General features: G+C 46.9%; 1 protein-coding gene across 1 annotated transcript in view; it reads left to right on the forward strand.

The window, feature by feature from the left end:
• tmem245 (transmembrane protein 245) overlaps nucleotides 1–15,932 on the forward strand; it is a 246,505-nt gene that overhangs the window by 126,830 nt on the left and 103,743 nt on the right. The window contains 1 exon segment of the mRNA XM_072508900.1: nucleotides 14,577–14,699. Within this exon segment, the coding sequence (XP_072365001.1) occupies nucleotides 14,577–14,699 (123 nt within the window).

A 15,932-nucleotide genomic window follows, 5' to 3' on the forward strand; every position in this document is an offset into this window, starting at 1 on the left:
AGGGAGGTTGGTGACGTTGGTAAGCGTGTATCAACTGGGATGATGCAGGCTTTAGTACAGAAGGTGTGGCGGGATTCTCCCTTCCCGCGCCAAAATGCCCCACGCCCGCCGTGAACGCCGTCGAGGTTCACGACGGTGCGAAACGGCCCCTATCCCAACGATTCAGGGCTCGGGAAAATGGGGCTAGGAGCGGGGGCCGCGTCATTGACACGCGCCAGGCCTTGTCGCCGTGTAAAGGCGGCGCTGCATACATGACGCGGCCGGTGCCTCATAACTGGTGTCACCCGCGCTATGCGCGGGTTGCTGTCCTCTCCGAGTCCGCCCCGCAAGAAGATGCAGACGATTCTTGCAGGGCTGCGGAAGAAAGGAGGTCTCCTTCAGAGAGGACGGCCCGACAATCGGTGGGCACCGATCGCGGGCCACTCCACATTGAGGTACCCCCGGTGCAGGATCCCCCAGCGTTCCCGCGCTGTTCCCGACGGCAGCAACCATGTGTGGGGACGGCGCGGTGGGGGGGAACCCGCTGTTTTGGGCTGGCCGCTCGGCCCATCCGGCGCCTGAGAATAGCAGGGGTGCCAGAGACTCGCCAGTTTGGTGTCTCCGGGCGATTCTCCGGCCTGCGGCCCGCGGAACTCGACGGGGCTGTTCCCGCCACTTGGGAGAATCGCGGGAGGGCGTCGGACCGGTGTGCCGCGGGGAAATTTTGCCGGCCCAGGCGATTCTCCCAACCGGCGCGGGGAGTGGAGGAATCCCGCCCGGTGTGTGGGGGCCATCCCCGAATTGGATTCACATGAATTGATGAGTGGGGTGGAGACCGGAATATGGTGCAGGAGCCAAAAATGGACAGGTTCCACTACGCGATCGTTTTGACCCAGTCAGGGGGAGCGAAGGCGTTAGCTGGGCTAATGGTGGAAATTGGAGGAGGGTGACCCTTGGAGGTTCTTGCACTCGGGGAGCGGGAGTATTCGTTTCTTTCTTCAGTTCATAAGATTCTATTAGCGGATAGATTTTTGTGGTGGGGTAGTCGCTGTTGGCCGGGGGGTCAAGGGGTCGGAATATTCGGCAATTGCAATATCGGAGTCATGCGCCGCATTGGGGTTGATATGGTGTTGGAGAAGGAATAGTGCAGAGGCGGGGTGGAGATTGGATGTGGGGGCTGTTGGGGATCGAGGGTTTTGTGATGAGAATTGGAAAAGTGATTGAGGAGTATGTGCAGTTTAATTGTACGGGTGAGGTCTCGCAGACGGTGGTATGGGAAGCTTTGAAGGCAGTGGTGAGAGGGTGGTGATATCATTTAAGGCAAAGGAGGAGAGGGTGGAACGGCAAAGGTTAATAGATGAGATGTTGGAAGTGGATAGGCGGTATGCAGAGGATGTGGATCCTACAGTGTTGGAAAAGAGAAATGGCGAGTTTTGACCGGCTGTCCACAAAGAAGGCGTTTTGACTGAGTAGAGTGGGGGTATTTGATGCGTTCTGCAGCAGTTTGGGATTAGTGCCACGATTTGTAGATTGGGTAAGGTTGCTGTACAGGGAGCGGAGGGTGTGAATCCACACGAATAACATGAATTTGGGATATTTTGCTCTGCACCGTGGGACCAGGCAGGGATGTCCTATGTCGTGTCTCCCCCCCCCCCCCCCCCCCCCCCCCCCCACTATGTTCGCGCTTGCGGATCGAGCCGTTGGCCATTGCGTTGAGGAGTTCCGAGATGTGCAAAGGGATAGTTCCGGGCGCATGGGGGAGAGGTAAAGCATAAGGTATCTTTGCATGCGGGTGACTTGATGTTGGAGCCTGCTGCCAGTATTTGGGTCTTTCTCGGGATATAACTAAAGTTAGATAAAAGTGAATATTTTGCGGTGTCTCGGCCATGGTTGGGGGGGGGGGGGGGGGGGGGGGGGCGGGGCTGCCATTCCGTATGGCGGGGCCTCACTTTAGATATCTGGGGGTGCAGGTGGCACGGGATTGGGAGGGCTCCGAAGGTATAACATTACTAGCCTGATGGGGAGGGTGAAAGCGGATCTGACAAAGTGAGATGGTCTCTCTCTGTCACTGGCAGTGCCTGCCGATCTTCCTGCCAAAAGCATTTTTCACAGAGCTTGAAAAGATGATCGCCTCGTTTATATAGGGGTGAATGTGGCTAGGATTAGGAAGGTGCTGTTGCAGACAGGACGGCAGTGGCAGTCAGGAAGTTTGGGTCTTCCGAATTTACTATATTATTACTGGCCGGCGAACGCGAAGAAAGTGAGGAGCTGGGTTCGAGGGGGGGGGGGGGTTCCCAGTGGATTAGAATGGAGGAGAGTCTGTGCAGGGGGTTGTGGCTGAGGGCATTGGCAACAGCGCTGCTCCCGATGGCCCCAGGGAAATACTCAGGGTGTCCAATAGTAGTAGTGACGTTGAAAATCTGGAGGCAGCTGCACCAGCACTTTAGGCTGGGGGTAGGGTCAAGGGAAATGCCGGTTCGGGGGAATCAGATTTGAGCCAGGGAAGTGGGATGGGAGTTTTTGGAGCTGGGAGGAGAAGGGAATCAGGGCATTAAAGGATTTATTTCTAGGGGGCCGTTTTGCGGGATTGAAGGAGCTGGTGGCGAAATATGGGTTGGGGCAGGGGGAAATGTTTAGGTATATGCAGGTCCAGGATTTCGCTAAGAAGTAGATATAGAGCTTTCCGGTGGCGCCGGCCTCCATATTGTTGGAGGAGGTGCTGACGACGGGGATTGGAGAAGGGGGTGGTGGCAGCGATTTATGGAGTGATTCTGGAAGAAGAGAAGGCACCACTGGAGGAGATTAAGGCAAAATGGGAGGAAGAGTTTGGAGAGGGCATGGAGGAGGGGTTGTGTGAGGTGCTCCGGAGGGTGAATGCCTCAACTTTGTGCGCGAGGTTTGGGCTGATATAGCTGAAGGTGGTGTATAGTGTGCACCTCACAAAGGCAAGGATGAGCTGACTCTTTGAAGGGGTAGAGGATATTTGTGAACGTTGCGGGCGAGGGGTTCCGCAAACCACGTTCATATGTTTTGGTCCTGTCCAAAGCTAGAGGGATATTGGAGTGAGGTGTTCAGGGTAGTTTCGAAGGTGGTACATGTGAGGCTTGAGCCGGGTCCTTGGGGGCCATATTCGGGTTATTGGATTGGCCCGGGTTGGAAGCGGGTGCGGAGGCAGATATTTTAGCCTTCACCTCGTTGATCGCCAGAAGGCGGATCCTGTTGGGGTGGAGGTCAGTTTCTCCACCCTGTGCCCTGGTGTGGCGGGGGGGATCTGTTGGAGTTTTTCACACTCGAGAAGGTGAAGTTTGAGTTGAGGGGAAGGATGCAAGGGTTCTACAATTCATGGACTTTGTTTATTATGCACTTTCAAGAATTGGGTGGCATCGAGGGGGTGGGGTTGGGTATGTTGTTGGTGACTGTGTATGGGTGGATGGTGGATTCCTGAATCCTTTTCATGATGTTTGTATTTAAAATGTTGAAGTTTCTTTGGGGATTGCTGGGAGGAAGGGATTGTTGTCCAGGGGATTGACATTGTATTTGTTATCGTTGATTATTTGTTGGTGGGTGTAAATTTGGGTGAAAATGTGAAAAAGGAGAATAAAAATATTTAAAAAAACAAAAAAAAACTATGCCTTGATTTAGAACATAGAACGATACAGCGCAGTACAGGCCCATCGGCCCACGATGTTGTACCGACATGGGAAGTCAAAAAACAAAAGCCATCTAACCTACACTATGCCATTATCATCCATATGCTTATCCAATAAACTTTTAAATGCCCTCAATGTTGGCGAGTTCACTACTGTTGCAGGTAGGGCATTCCACGGCCTCACCACTCTTTGTGTAAAGAACCTACCTCTGACCTCTGTCCTATATCTATTACCCCTCAGTTTAAGGCTATGTCCCCTCGTGCTAGCCATTTCCATCCGCGGGAGAAGGCTCACACTGTCCACCCTATCTAACCCCCTGATCATTTTGTATGCCTCTATTAAGTCTCCTCTTAACCTTCTTCTCTCTAACGAAAACAACCTCAAGTCCATCAGCCTTTCCTCATAAGATTTTCCCTCCATACCAGGCAACATCCTGGTAAATCTCCTCTGCACCCGCTCCAAAGCTTCCACGTCCTTCCTATAATGCGGTGACCAGAACTGTACGCAATACTCCAAATGCGGCCGTACCAGTTTTGTACAGCTGCAACATGACCTCATGACTCCGGAACTCAATCCCTCTACCAATAAAGGCCAACACTCCATAGGCCTTCTTCACAACCCTATCAACCTGGGTGGCAACTTTCAGGGATCTATGTACATGGTTACCGAGATCCCTCTGCTCATCCACACTTCCAAGAGCTTTACCATTAGCCAAATATTCCGCATTCCTGTTATTCCTTCCAAAGTGAATCACCTCACACTTCTCTTCATTAAACTCCATTTGCCACCTCTCAGCCCAGCTCTGCAGCTTATCTATGTCCCTCTGTAACCTGCTACATCCTTCCGCACTGTCGACAACACCACCGACTTTAGTGTCGTCTGCAAATTTACTCACCCACCCTTCTGCGCCCTCCTCTAGGTCATTGATAAAAATGACAAACAGCAACGGCCCCAGAACAGATCCTTGTGGTACGCCACTTGTAACTGAACTCCATTCTGAACATTTCCCATCAACCACCACCCTCTGTCTTCTTTCAGCTAGCCAATTTCTGATCCACATCTCTAAATCACCCTCAATCCCCAGCCTCCGTATTTTCTGCAATAGCCTACCGTGGGGAACCTTATCAAACGCTTTACTGAAATCCATATACACCACATCAACTGCTCTACCCTCATCTACCTGTTCAGTCACCTTCTCAAAGAACTCGATAAGGTTTGTGAGGCATGACCTACCCTTCACAAAGCCATGCCGACTATCCCTAATCATATTATTCCTATCTAGATGATTATAAATCTTGTCTCTTATAATCCCCTCCAAGACTTTACCCACAACAGACGTGAGGCTCACCGGTCTATAGTTGCCGGGGTTGTCTCTACCTCCCTTCTTGAACAAAGGGACCACATTTGCTATCCTCCAGTCCTCTGGCACTATTCCTGTAGCCAATGATGACATAAAAATCAAAGCCAAAGGCCCAGCAATCTCTTCCCTGGCTTCCCAGAGAATCCTTGGATAAATCCCATCAGGCCCCGGGGACTTATCTATTTTCAGCCTGTCCAGAATTGCCAACACCTCTTCCCTGCATACCTCAATGCCATCTATTCTAATAGCCTGGGTCTCAGCATTCTCCTCCACAACATTCTCTTTTTCCTGAGTGAATACTGACGAAAAATATTCATTTAGTATCTCGCCTATCTCTTCAGACTCCACACACAACTTCCCATCCCTGTCCTTGACTGGCCCTACTCTTACCCTAGTCATTCTTTTATTCCTGACATACCTATAGAAAGCTTTTGGGTTTTCCTTGATCCTACCTGCCAAATACTTCTCATGTCCCCTCCTTGCTCGTCTTAGCTCTCTCTTTAGATCCTTCCTCGCTACCTTGTAACTATCAAGCACCCCAACTGAAACTTCACACCTCATCTTCACATAGGCCTCCTTCTTCCTCTTAACAAGAGATTCCACTTTGGTAAACCACGGTTCCCTCGCTCGACGCCTTCCTCCCTGCCTGACCGGTACGTACTTATCAAGAACACGCAGTAGCTGATCCTTGAACAAGCTCCACTTATCCAGTGTGCCCAACACTTGCAGTCTACTTCTCCAACCTATCCCCCCCAAGTCATGTCTAATGGCATCATAATTGCCCTTCCCCCAGCTATAACCCTTGCCCTGCGGGGTATACTTATCCCTTTCCATCACTAACGTAAACGTCACCGAATTGTGGTCACTGTCCCCAAAGTGCTGACCTACCTCCAAATCTAACACCTGGCCTGGTTCATTACCCAAAACCAGATCCAATGTGGCCTCTCCTCTTGTTAGCCTGTCAACATATTGTGTCAGGAAACCCTCCTGCACACATTGTACAAAAAACGACTCATCTAATGTACTCGAACTATATCTTTTCCAGTCAATATTTGGAAAGTTAAAGTCTCCCATAATAACTACCCTGTTACTTTTGCTCTTATCCAGAATCATCTTCACCATCCTTTCCTCTACATCCCTAGAACTATTTGGAGGCCTATAGAAAACTCCCAACAGGGTGACCTCTCCTTTCCTGTTTCTAACCTCAGCCCATACTACCTCGGAAGAAGAGTCCCCATCTAGCATCCTCTCCGCCACCATAATACTGTTTTTGACTAGCAGCGCCACACCTCCCCCTCTTTTGCCTCCTTCTCTGAGCTTACTAAAACACCCAAACCCCGGAACCTGCAACAACCATTCCTGTCCCTGCTCTATCCCATGTCTCCGAAATGGCCACAACATCGAAGTCACAGGTACCAACCCATGCTGCCAGTTCCCCTACCTTATTTCGTATACTCCTGGCATTGAAGTAGACACACTTCAAACCACCTACCTGAACACTGGCCCCCTCCTGCGAAGTCAAATCTGTGCTCCTGACCTCTACACTCTCAACCTCTCGTACCCTAAAACTACAATCCATGTTCCCATGCCCCTGCTGCATTAGTTTAAACCCCCCCCCCCCCCCCCCCCCCCCCCCCCAAAGAGCACTAACAAATCTCCCCCCCAGGATATTTGTGCCCCTCAGGTTCAGATGTAGACCATCCTGTCTGTAGAGGTCCCACCTTCCCCAGAAAGAGCCCCAGTTAACCAGAAATCTGAATCCCTCCCGCCTGCACCATCCTTGTAGCCACGTGTTTAATTGCTCTCTCTCCCTATTCCTCATCTCATTATCACGTGGCACGGGCAACAACCCAGAGATAACAACTCTGTTTGTTCTCGTTCTGAGCTTCCATCCTAGCTCCCTGAAAGCCTGCCTGACATCCTTGTCCCTTTCCTACCTATGTCATTAGTGCCAATGTGGACCACGACTTGGGGCTGCTCCCCCTCCCCCTTAAGGACCCGGAAAACATGATCCGAGACATCACGTACCCTTGTACCTGGGAGGCAACATACCAAACGTGAGTCTCTCTCGCTCCCACAAAATCTCCTATCTGTGCCCCTGACTATCGAGTCCCCAATTACTAATGCTCTGCTCCTCTCCCCCGTTCCCTTCTGAGCAACAGGGACAGACTCGGTGCCAGAGGCCCGTACCCCATGGCTTACCCCTGGTAAGTCCCCCCCCCCGACAAGTATCCAAAGCGGTCCACTTGTTACTCAGGGGAACGACCGCAGGGGATCCCTGCATTGACTGCTTCTTCCCAGTCCCTCTTACAGTTACCCATCTATCTCCAATCTTTGGTGTAACTAATTCCCTGAAGCTGCTATCTATGACCCCCTCTGCCTCCCGAATGATCCGAAGTTCATCCAACTCCAGCTCCAGTTCCCTAACTTGGTCTTGGAGGAGCTGGAGATGGCAGCACTTCCTGCAGGTAAAATCAGCAGGGACACTAACGGCATCCCTCACCTCAAACATCCTGCAGGAGGAACATTGCACTCCCTTCCCTGCCATCCCTCTAACTTCTGACCAAGATCTGGTTCATAAATAAAACATTTTTAAATAAAAAAAATATTATAATAATATAATATGGCACTTACCTCACACCAATGGGTCTTATTATTAGGTTAGAGGAGGAGGGTGGGTGGGAGACACTACACGTGTAGTGTCTCGGGTTTCCTCTCCACCAGAATTTATTGGTTGGGTGGGGGGGGGGGGGGGGGGGCGGGGGGGGGGGGGCCTTCCCAGAAGTCCGTGGGTCGAACTTCCGGTTCCCGCCTTATATTAAAAAAATAAATAAAACAGAAAAGAAGAACAGAAACGGGACCAGGTAAGTGATTTTAAAGTAAATACTCCCCCTCCAGAAGGCCCTTGCGCACCGCTCCCGCCGAAATTCAAAGGGCTGCTCCTGCAAAGGTAAGGGTTTTAAAAGTAAATACTCACCTCCCAGAAGGCCCTTGCGCACCGCTCCCTCCGAAATCCAAAGGGCTGCTCCTGCAAAGGTAAGGGTTTTTAAAGTAAATACACATCTCCCAGAAGGCCCTTGCGCACCGCTCCCGCCGAAATCCAAATTAATTTCTTGAGCAATTAAAACAAAAACTGATTTCCTCTGGTTTAACTTATGGTTCAGGCTTTAATTTCTCCTTTTCCTCCCAATTTTCTCCCAGTCTGATGCTAAAAATAAAAACTGGAAAATGTATTTTTAAAATTTTCAATGGAGGGGTGGCACGTTGGTGCAGTGGGTTAGCCCTGCTGCCTCACGGCGCCAAGGACCCAGGTTCGATCCTGGCCCCGGGTCACTGTCCGTGCGGAGTTTGCACATTCTCCCTGTGTCTGCGTGGGTCTCACGCCCACAACGCAAAGATGTGCAGGGTAGGTGAATTGGCCATGCTAAATTGCCTTCTTAAATAGAAAAAAATTGAATCGGGTACTCTAAATTTATTTTTTAAAATTTCAATAGAGCTCGTAAGGTGTTTGTTAATCTCCGTTTCCTGTTTGTGTCGGGCTTCAAAATTATTTTGTCCCACATTAGTTTCCAGTAATACCAGTAGGGTGCAGCAGATAGCTGAACTGGACCTGATTATATAGTTTCTGTGTTAACGGAAACTCTTTTGAAGGTACTTTCTGCAGATCTTTTATTTCACTTTGATATCAGGCATTAGATCACGTGTGTAAATTGCAATGACCGAGTTCTGCGTATATTTTGGATTGGTAATGAATAACATAATGTTAGTCTACATGAATTGCTGTATCTCAGCAGGTTATAAATCTAAATACAGGAGATTAAAACTTGAATTAAATGGAAATTTGCGTTCGGACAAGATAAATGACTTGCAGGAAGGGAATAGAAAAAATATTTAGCACTATTGTGACGACTTCCCAACTACAAATCAAACCTTACTTCCCAGGTTCAGTGTTACAAGCTCAATATTTTTTCAGTAACAATCAAATATATTTTTTCATGTTTAACTGCCATACGTTGTTGGTCGTGTTTTGACCTTTTTATGTTCCCAACTTAAGTTATCCTACGATCAACCTTTTCAGGCTGGTTCTTTATTAAACCTTCTACTGCTTGTTAGGTGAATTGGACATTCTGAATTCTCCCTCAGTGTACCCGTACAGGCGCTCTGGAATGTGGCAACTAGGGGCTTTTCACAGTAACTTCATTGCAGTGTTAATGTAAGCCTACTTGTGACAATAATAAAGATTATTAGATTATTGTTAGACCTGTCCATGCAAGCTACATAGGGATAACTTGCTTTCTAGTTTATACAATATATTTTAATAATATGCTTTTAGGTAAAAAGTAGTAGGTGCCCATAAAGCACAATTTAGGTTGTCTATACCCTGTGCTGAGAATTATAGGCTCTAACTACTTGACCACTGTGACAAAGTGCTTGGATGAAGTAGTTTACTTTCACGACATGACAGGACGCGCAACAACGCAGAATCGCCGAGCAGAAGCTTATAGCCAAGTTCCGCACACATGAGTGCGGCCTCAACCGGGACCTGGGATTTATGTCGCATTACATTCATCCCCCACCATCTGGCCTGCAAAATCCTACCAACTGTCCTGGCTTGGCACAATTCACACCTCTTTAACCTGGGGTTACCCCATCTTTGGATCTGTAAAGATTTAATCACCTGCTAATGCTCGCATTCCAAGCATTGTCTGGCATCTTTTGAATCTGTCTATATATATGTTTCTGGAACATACCTCTTCATTCACCTGAGGAAGGAGCAGCGCTCCGAAAGCTAGTGACATCGAAACAAACCTGTTGGACTTTAACCTGGTGTTGTAAGACTTTTTACTTTCCTTTTTAAGTGATGGAACCTCAAATTGGAGATCATGGGCAGGAATTACACGCAACACGCTGAGTGTTTCACAGCAGTGGAGGCAGCCCGCCATTGGTCAGTGCTGGGATTTTCCTGGCCCTGCCGTTGTCAACAGGGTTTCCCATTGAATGCCCCCCTCGCTGCCGGGAAACCCATGATGGGGTTGAGCCACCGACGTGACAGGAAGACCCCGCTGGCATGAATGGCTGGAAAAGTCCGACCCATGTCTCATCTCCTGAAGATGTACACTCTTTGGTGTAGGTCCATGGTATCAACTTGAGTTGAATCTATTTGTTATCCTCAGCATATGTCAACCTGTTGTTGATGTTTGTTGGTTGTATGAAATTTTTGATGGCAAAATATATTATTCTCATATTTTTGATGAGCTGTTTAACAAATTGACCTTAGAATTAGGCTTGGGTATTAAAATATTTGGCTGTAAAATTAGTGGTTGTGAGTTTGAGTCCTTTGGCATTTGCCGTGGTTAAGTGGTTTTATATTTTTGGCCAGCTTGTTCAGAGTAATCGGGCAACTTTTCAGTGCGGTCTGTCTGGCAGAAAAAGCTAGACATGATTTAACTTGTCCAGCCTCAAATGTACTGCTGATCATAGGTCCTAGACAGAATGAAGTATGTTTCTGTGAAATGTGAAGGGAAAATTATACATTTCCAAAGGAACCTTTTGAACTAGCATTATATTGTTTGTTTTCAATGCCAATTTTCCTCTTTCCATTTAAGAAGGCCTTTTTGCAAAAGGCAAAGCATCAGGCCTCTATCCGATAATAAAGGGTTAGGGGGAAAGTGCTGAGTGGTGAAGGATGTAATTTGATTTGATTTATTATTGTCACATGTATTGGTATACAGTGAAAAGTATTGTTTCTTGCATGCCGTACAAACAATGCATACCGTACATCGGGAAGGAAGGAGAGACTGCAGAATATAATGTTACAGTTCTAGCAAGATGTAGAGAAAAGATCAACTTAATGCGAGGTAGGTCCATTCAAAAGTCTGATGGCAATAGGGAAGAAGCTGTTCTTGAGTCAGTTGGTATGTGACCTTATACTTTGGTATCTTTTTCCTGACGGAAGAAGGTGGAAGAGAGTATGTTTGGGGTGCGAGGGGTCCTTAATTATGCTGGCTGTCTTTCTGAGGCAGCGGGAATTATAGACAGAGTCAATGGACGGGAGGCTGGTTTGCGTGATGGATTGAGCTACATTCACGTCCTTTTGTAATTTCCTGCGGTCTTGGGCTGAGCAGGATCCATTCCAGGCTGAGATACAACCAGAAAGAATGCTTTCTATAGCGCATCTGTAGAAGTTGGTGAGAGTCGTAGGTGACATGACAATTTTCCTTAGTCTTCTGAGAAAGTAGAGCTGTTGGTGGGCTTTCTTAACTATAGTGTCGGCATGGGGGTACCAGGACAGGTTGTTGGTGATCTGGACACCTAAAAACTTGAAACTCTCGACCCTTTCTACTTTGTTCCCATTGTACACAGGGGCATGTTCTCCAATACGCTTCCTGAAGTCGATGACAATCGCCTTCGTTTTGTTGACATTGAGGGAGAGATTATTATCGTCACACCAGTTCACCAGATTCTCTATCTCATTCCTGTACTCTGTCTCCTCATTGTTTGAAATCCGACCCACTACTGTGGTGTCATCTGCAAATTTGAAAATCAAGTTGGATTTTCATTGGCTTACAGACAATGCAAAATGGAAATTGTTGCAAGTGAGGTGGGAGACATTTTTTATATGCTGACAGAAACACCCACAATTACTTAGATCAGTACATCTGAGAGGAAAAGGCAACCAAAGCATAAACAGCTTAACGAGGCAACTGGTCTTTTTTGACAAAGTTGATCTTCAGGGCCAGAAGATTTCTGGCTGCATGTGTCAATACAAAGCTCACAACAAAGTTGAGGCAGCTCTTAGCTCTGATAGTCTATTTGAGGCTATATGACCCCAGTAAGTCAGTAGCACATGGTTTCACTTCTCTGACCTGCATTTGAATTCAGCCCAAACTACTGAAGTAAAGGTAAGGTTGCCATAGCCCCAGATGACCATAGGCTGCTTTTCCCTTTGAAGGGTGGTTTAACTGAGGATCACCACACAACAGGCAAGGAGCAAGGTTGAGAATGTGGGCCTTCATGAATAACCGTAAACTTTTGCTTACAGTTGAGTTGGCTGGAGCAGTTCTGAATAGGTCTGTATTATGACACGAAACATGCTAATTTGGTAAAAATTGCAAGTAAATTAGTAATCTTATTCGCAGAAGATACAACTGTGGCTGAAATGAAAAGATTATTGCTGTAGAAGGTGGTGTCTGAAATTGGAGTTAAGGCATACAGCAGAGCACGGAAAAGATTCCTTCAACCTAACTTTTCTCATAACTAAATAGTGTTCAAAATCATACTGACTTCTTGCACATGGCGTTCATTCATACTGCTTCTGTAATATTTGTATTTCTCAATTAGTTGTATCATTGATCAAGGTGTTGAAAGTAAGCCAGAAATATAATGAAATAATCCTCAGTACGTTTTGAAAGTTTGCTGGAAAGAGACATTTGATTGTGCAACATGATTAAGCTGTTTTTCTAGCAAGGGGAGAAATATAGCTTGAAAGAGCAAGCCTAGAAAGATAGATCCAACATAACCTCTATGTATAAATATCTGGGCGTATTATTTGAGTTGGAAGTGAAAAAGATCCTTAGTGAGATTTAATGGTAATAGCTAAATGGCTCCTGTCAACTCTTCCCTCATCCTTGCTGAAAGTAAAATAGATATTCCTTATCATCATCTTCAGCAGAGGGTCAACTTCCATGTGAATGAAATAATGCCCAGTTCTATAATCTCCCTTGAATTCGTCCCTGTTATTATGCTTGTCTGACATTCTGCCCTAGTTGAAAGTGAACTACTTCCAGGTCAACATTGAGAAGTCTAAAGCCACGGTGTTGGTGTCATGCAGCAGTTTTGGATAAACTCCCATATTTTACAGAATGTGATGGGCAGATGACCAGTCAGTAGAGCATTGGAATAGTCAAATCTAAAGGCATGGTTCAAAGCTTTTGCAGTCATTGTAGCCAAGAGACACTTGTAGATGAGGAAGAAAAGCAGACCTAGGATGGATCTTCGGGGGACTTGAGGTAATGGGTCAGAAAGAGAAAGAATAGGCAGCATGGTGGCACAGTGGTTAGCACTGCAGCCTCACGGCACCGAGGTCCCAGGTTCAATCCCTTTGTTTAAATGTATTTTATTACAAACATGTATAAAAACAGGTTACAGCGAACAAACACCCTGGGAAACATGCTTCCCTACAAACAACTATACAGTCTGTACAGATTTTTGCCTTTTTTTCAGCCCCCCTCCCCTGCGACGAACAGCCCCTCAAACATGGTCACAAACATCCCCCACCTTTCCTCAAACCCCCCTGAAGAGCCCCTTAACTCATACTTTATCTTCTCTAATTGCAGGAAGTCGCACAGGTCACCCAACCAAGACGCTACCCCCGGTGGCGATGCCGGCCGCCACTCCAGCAAAATATGCCATTGTACAATCAGAGAGGCAAAGGCCAAGACATCGGCACCTCCTCTCCATGAGCTCCGCTTCTCTGAGACTCCAAATATCACCACCAAAGGGTCCGGATCCACCTCCTCCTCCACTATCCTGGCTAAGACTGCGAACACTCCTGCCCAGAATCTTCCCAATTTTTTGCAACCCCAAAACATGTGCGCGTGATTCGCTGGCCCCCGCCCACACCTCTCACACTCATCTGCTACCCACTGAAAGAACCCACTCATTCTCGCCCGAGTCATATGCACCCTGGCACCACCTTAAACTGTATCAGGCTCATCCTTGCACATGAGGAGGTCCCGTTCACCCTACGCAGTGCCTCACACCATGCTCCCCAATTGATCTCCCCTCCCAACTCCGCTTTCCATTTCTCTTTGATATTCACCACCCGCTCACCTCCCTGCTCCCCCAGCACCCAGGTTCAATCACGGCTTTGGGTCACTGTCCGTGTGGAGTTTGCACATTCTCCCTATGTTTCCGTGGGTTTAATCCCCACAACCCAAAGATGTGCAGGGTAGGTGGATTGGCCATGCTAAATTGCCCTTAATTGAAATAAATGAATTGGGTACTCTAGATTTTATTTTTTTTAAAAGAAAGAGAAAGAATTGCTGATGAACTGGCTATGATTTAATATATAGAAATTCTCTTGTTCCAAGTTCCTTTCTTTGTAAAACCCTTTCCCTATTTGAGTATTTTCTAATCATGTATTGTAGCTAATATGCACCCTCTATTTCTCTTAGCTCTCTCTTATTCCTTGTTCTCTATGCTCCGTTATTTCCTGTTTTCAAAAAGTATCTTTGACCCCTAAATTAATTCTCTTCCTATTAACTCACTCCCACCTCTTGCTTGTAACTGATTTTAGATTTTTTTACTTGATTCCTTTATAAATATAAGTCATCCAGAAGGAAGAATGCAAGACATTTTTTGAGTATGGCTATAGTGGTGATTTATGCACTTTCGTTATCCAAAAGAAAGTGATGTTGTTTATATTTTTCAACTTTGATTAATTATGCCCAGCAAATTGAGTAGTAGTAAGTATCCTTTGACTCAAATACATGTATGGTGCTGTTGTATTGCTTCTGAACTTGAGACATTGTGAAGGGTTAAAATGGATGAGAACACTCTGATCTTTTGGATTTGTATTCCCCTAGATATTGGAGTCTCTGTGGATTGTGATGAGCCGAAATGTGAGTTTGCTGTTCACGACTGCAACCACCTTACTGACGGTTCTGTTTCATAGCGGTACAGCACTTCTCAATTTTGTCCTTTCATTGGTGAGGAATTTACTGTTGAACTGTATTGTAAGAGGCACTCTTCAAAATGTAGGATGTTTAAATAAAATTACACCGGTTTAAAAAAAAAGTAATTAACAAACAACACTTCTTGAAAGAAAAAGTAATTTGGCTATAAAACCTTTTGGTGTTTTAAAAATATTCACAGCAAGTAGAGAATGGGAGACTAATTTTGAGAGCATTAGAATAATCAAGTCTGAATGTTACAGAGATATACGAACATACAAAGTAGGCCGCCCATCCCTCCCCACCCCAAAACTGCTCTTCCATTCAATAAGATCATGGCTGATCTGATTGTAACCGCAACTCCACATTCCTCCTGATGACCTTTTACCCTTTTGCTTATAAAGAATATGGGCTGGATTCCCTGTCAGCGGGATTCTACATTTTGCTGGGAGCGCACCCACGCTCACGGATGTCCCAATGGCGTGGGGTGCCCACTCCATCGGCTGGCTGCCGGGATGGAGATTCTCGCTGCAGGCAGGGTCATGCAGCATCAGAAAATGGGTGCAGTGGGATCATAGAATTTACAGTGCAGAAGGAGGCCATTCGGCCCATCGAGTCTGCACCGGCTCCAAGAAAGAGCACCCTACCCAAGGCCAACACCTCCACCCTATCCCCATAACCTAGTAACCCCACCCAACACTAAGGGCAATTTTGGACACTAAGGGCAATTTATCATGGCCAATCCACCTAACCTGCACATCTTTGGACTGTGGGAGGAAACCGGAGCACCCGGAGGAAACCCACGCACACACGGGGAGAATGTGCAGACTCCGCACAGACAGTGACCCAAGCCGGAATGGAACCTGGGACCCTGGAGCTGTGAAGCAATTGTGCTATCCACAATGCTACCGTGCTGCCCTGGAGGATGGAGGATCCCGCTCTCTATCTTTCTACCTCTGCCTTAAAAATATCAAAGACTTTGCTTTCAGCACTTATTGAGGAAGTGAGTTCAAAAGACTCCCAAACCTGAGAGAGAAAAAATTCTCCTCATCTCTCTTAAATGGGCAACCTCATATTTTTAAACAGTGACCCCCTAGTTTAAAATGTATGCACATTTTGGTGGCAGATGGATTTCAGACCCTCAAGCAATCTGGTTGACCCTTAACTGCTCACAAGAGCATTAGGGATGGGCAGCAAATGCTGGCCTTGCCAGTGACATCTGCATCCCATGACTGAATAAAACAGTAGAGAGGGATGAAGTTGAGTGAT

This window comes from Scyliorhinus torazame, chromosome 6, assembly GCF_047496885.1.
Source record: "Scyliorhinus torazame isolate Kashiwa2021f chromosome 6, sScyTor2.1, whole genome shotgun sequence".
Classification (NCBI taxonomy): Eukaryota; Metazoa; Chordata; class Chondrichthyes; order Carcharhiniformes; family Scyliorhinidae; genus Scyliorhinus; species Scyliorhinus torazame.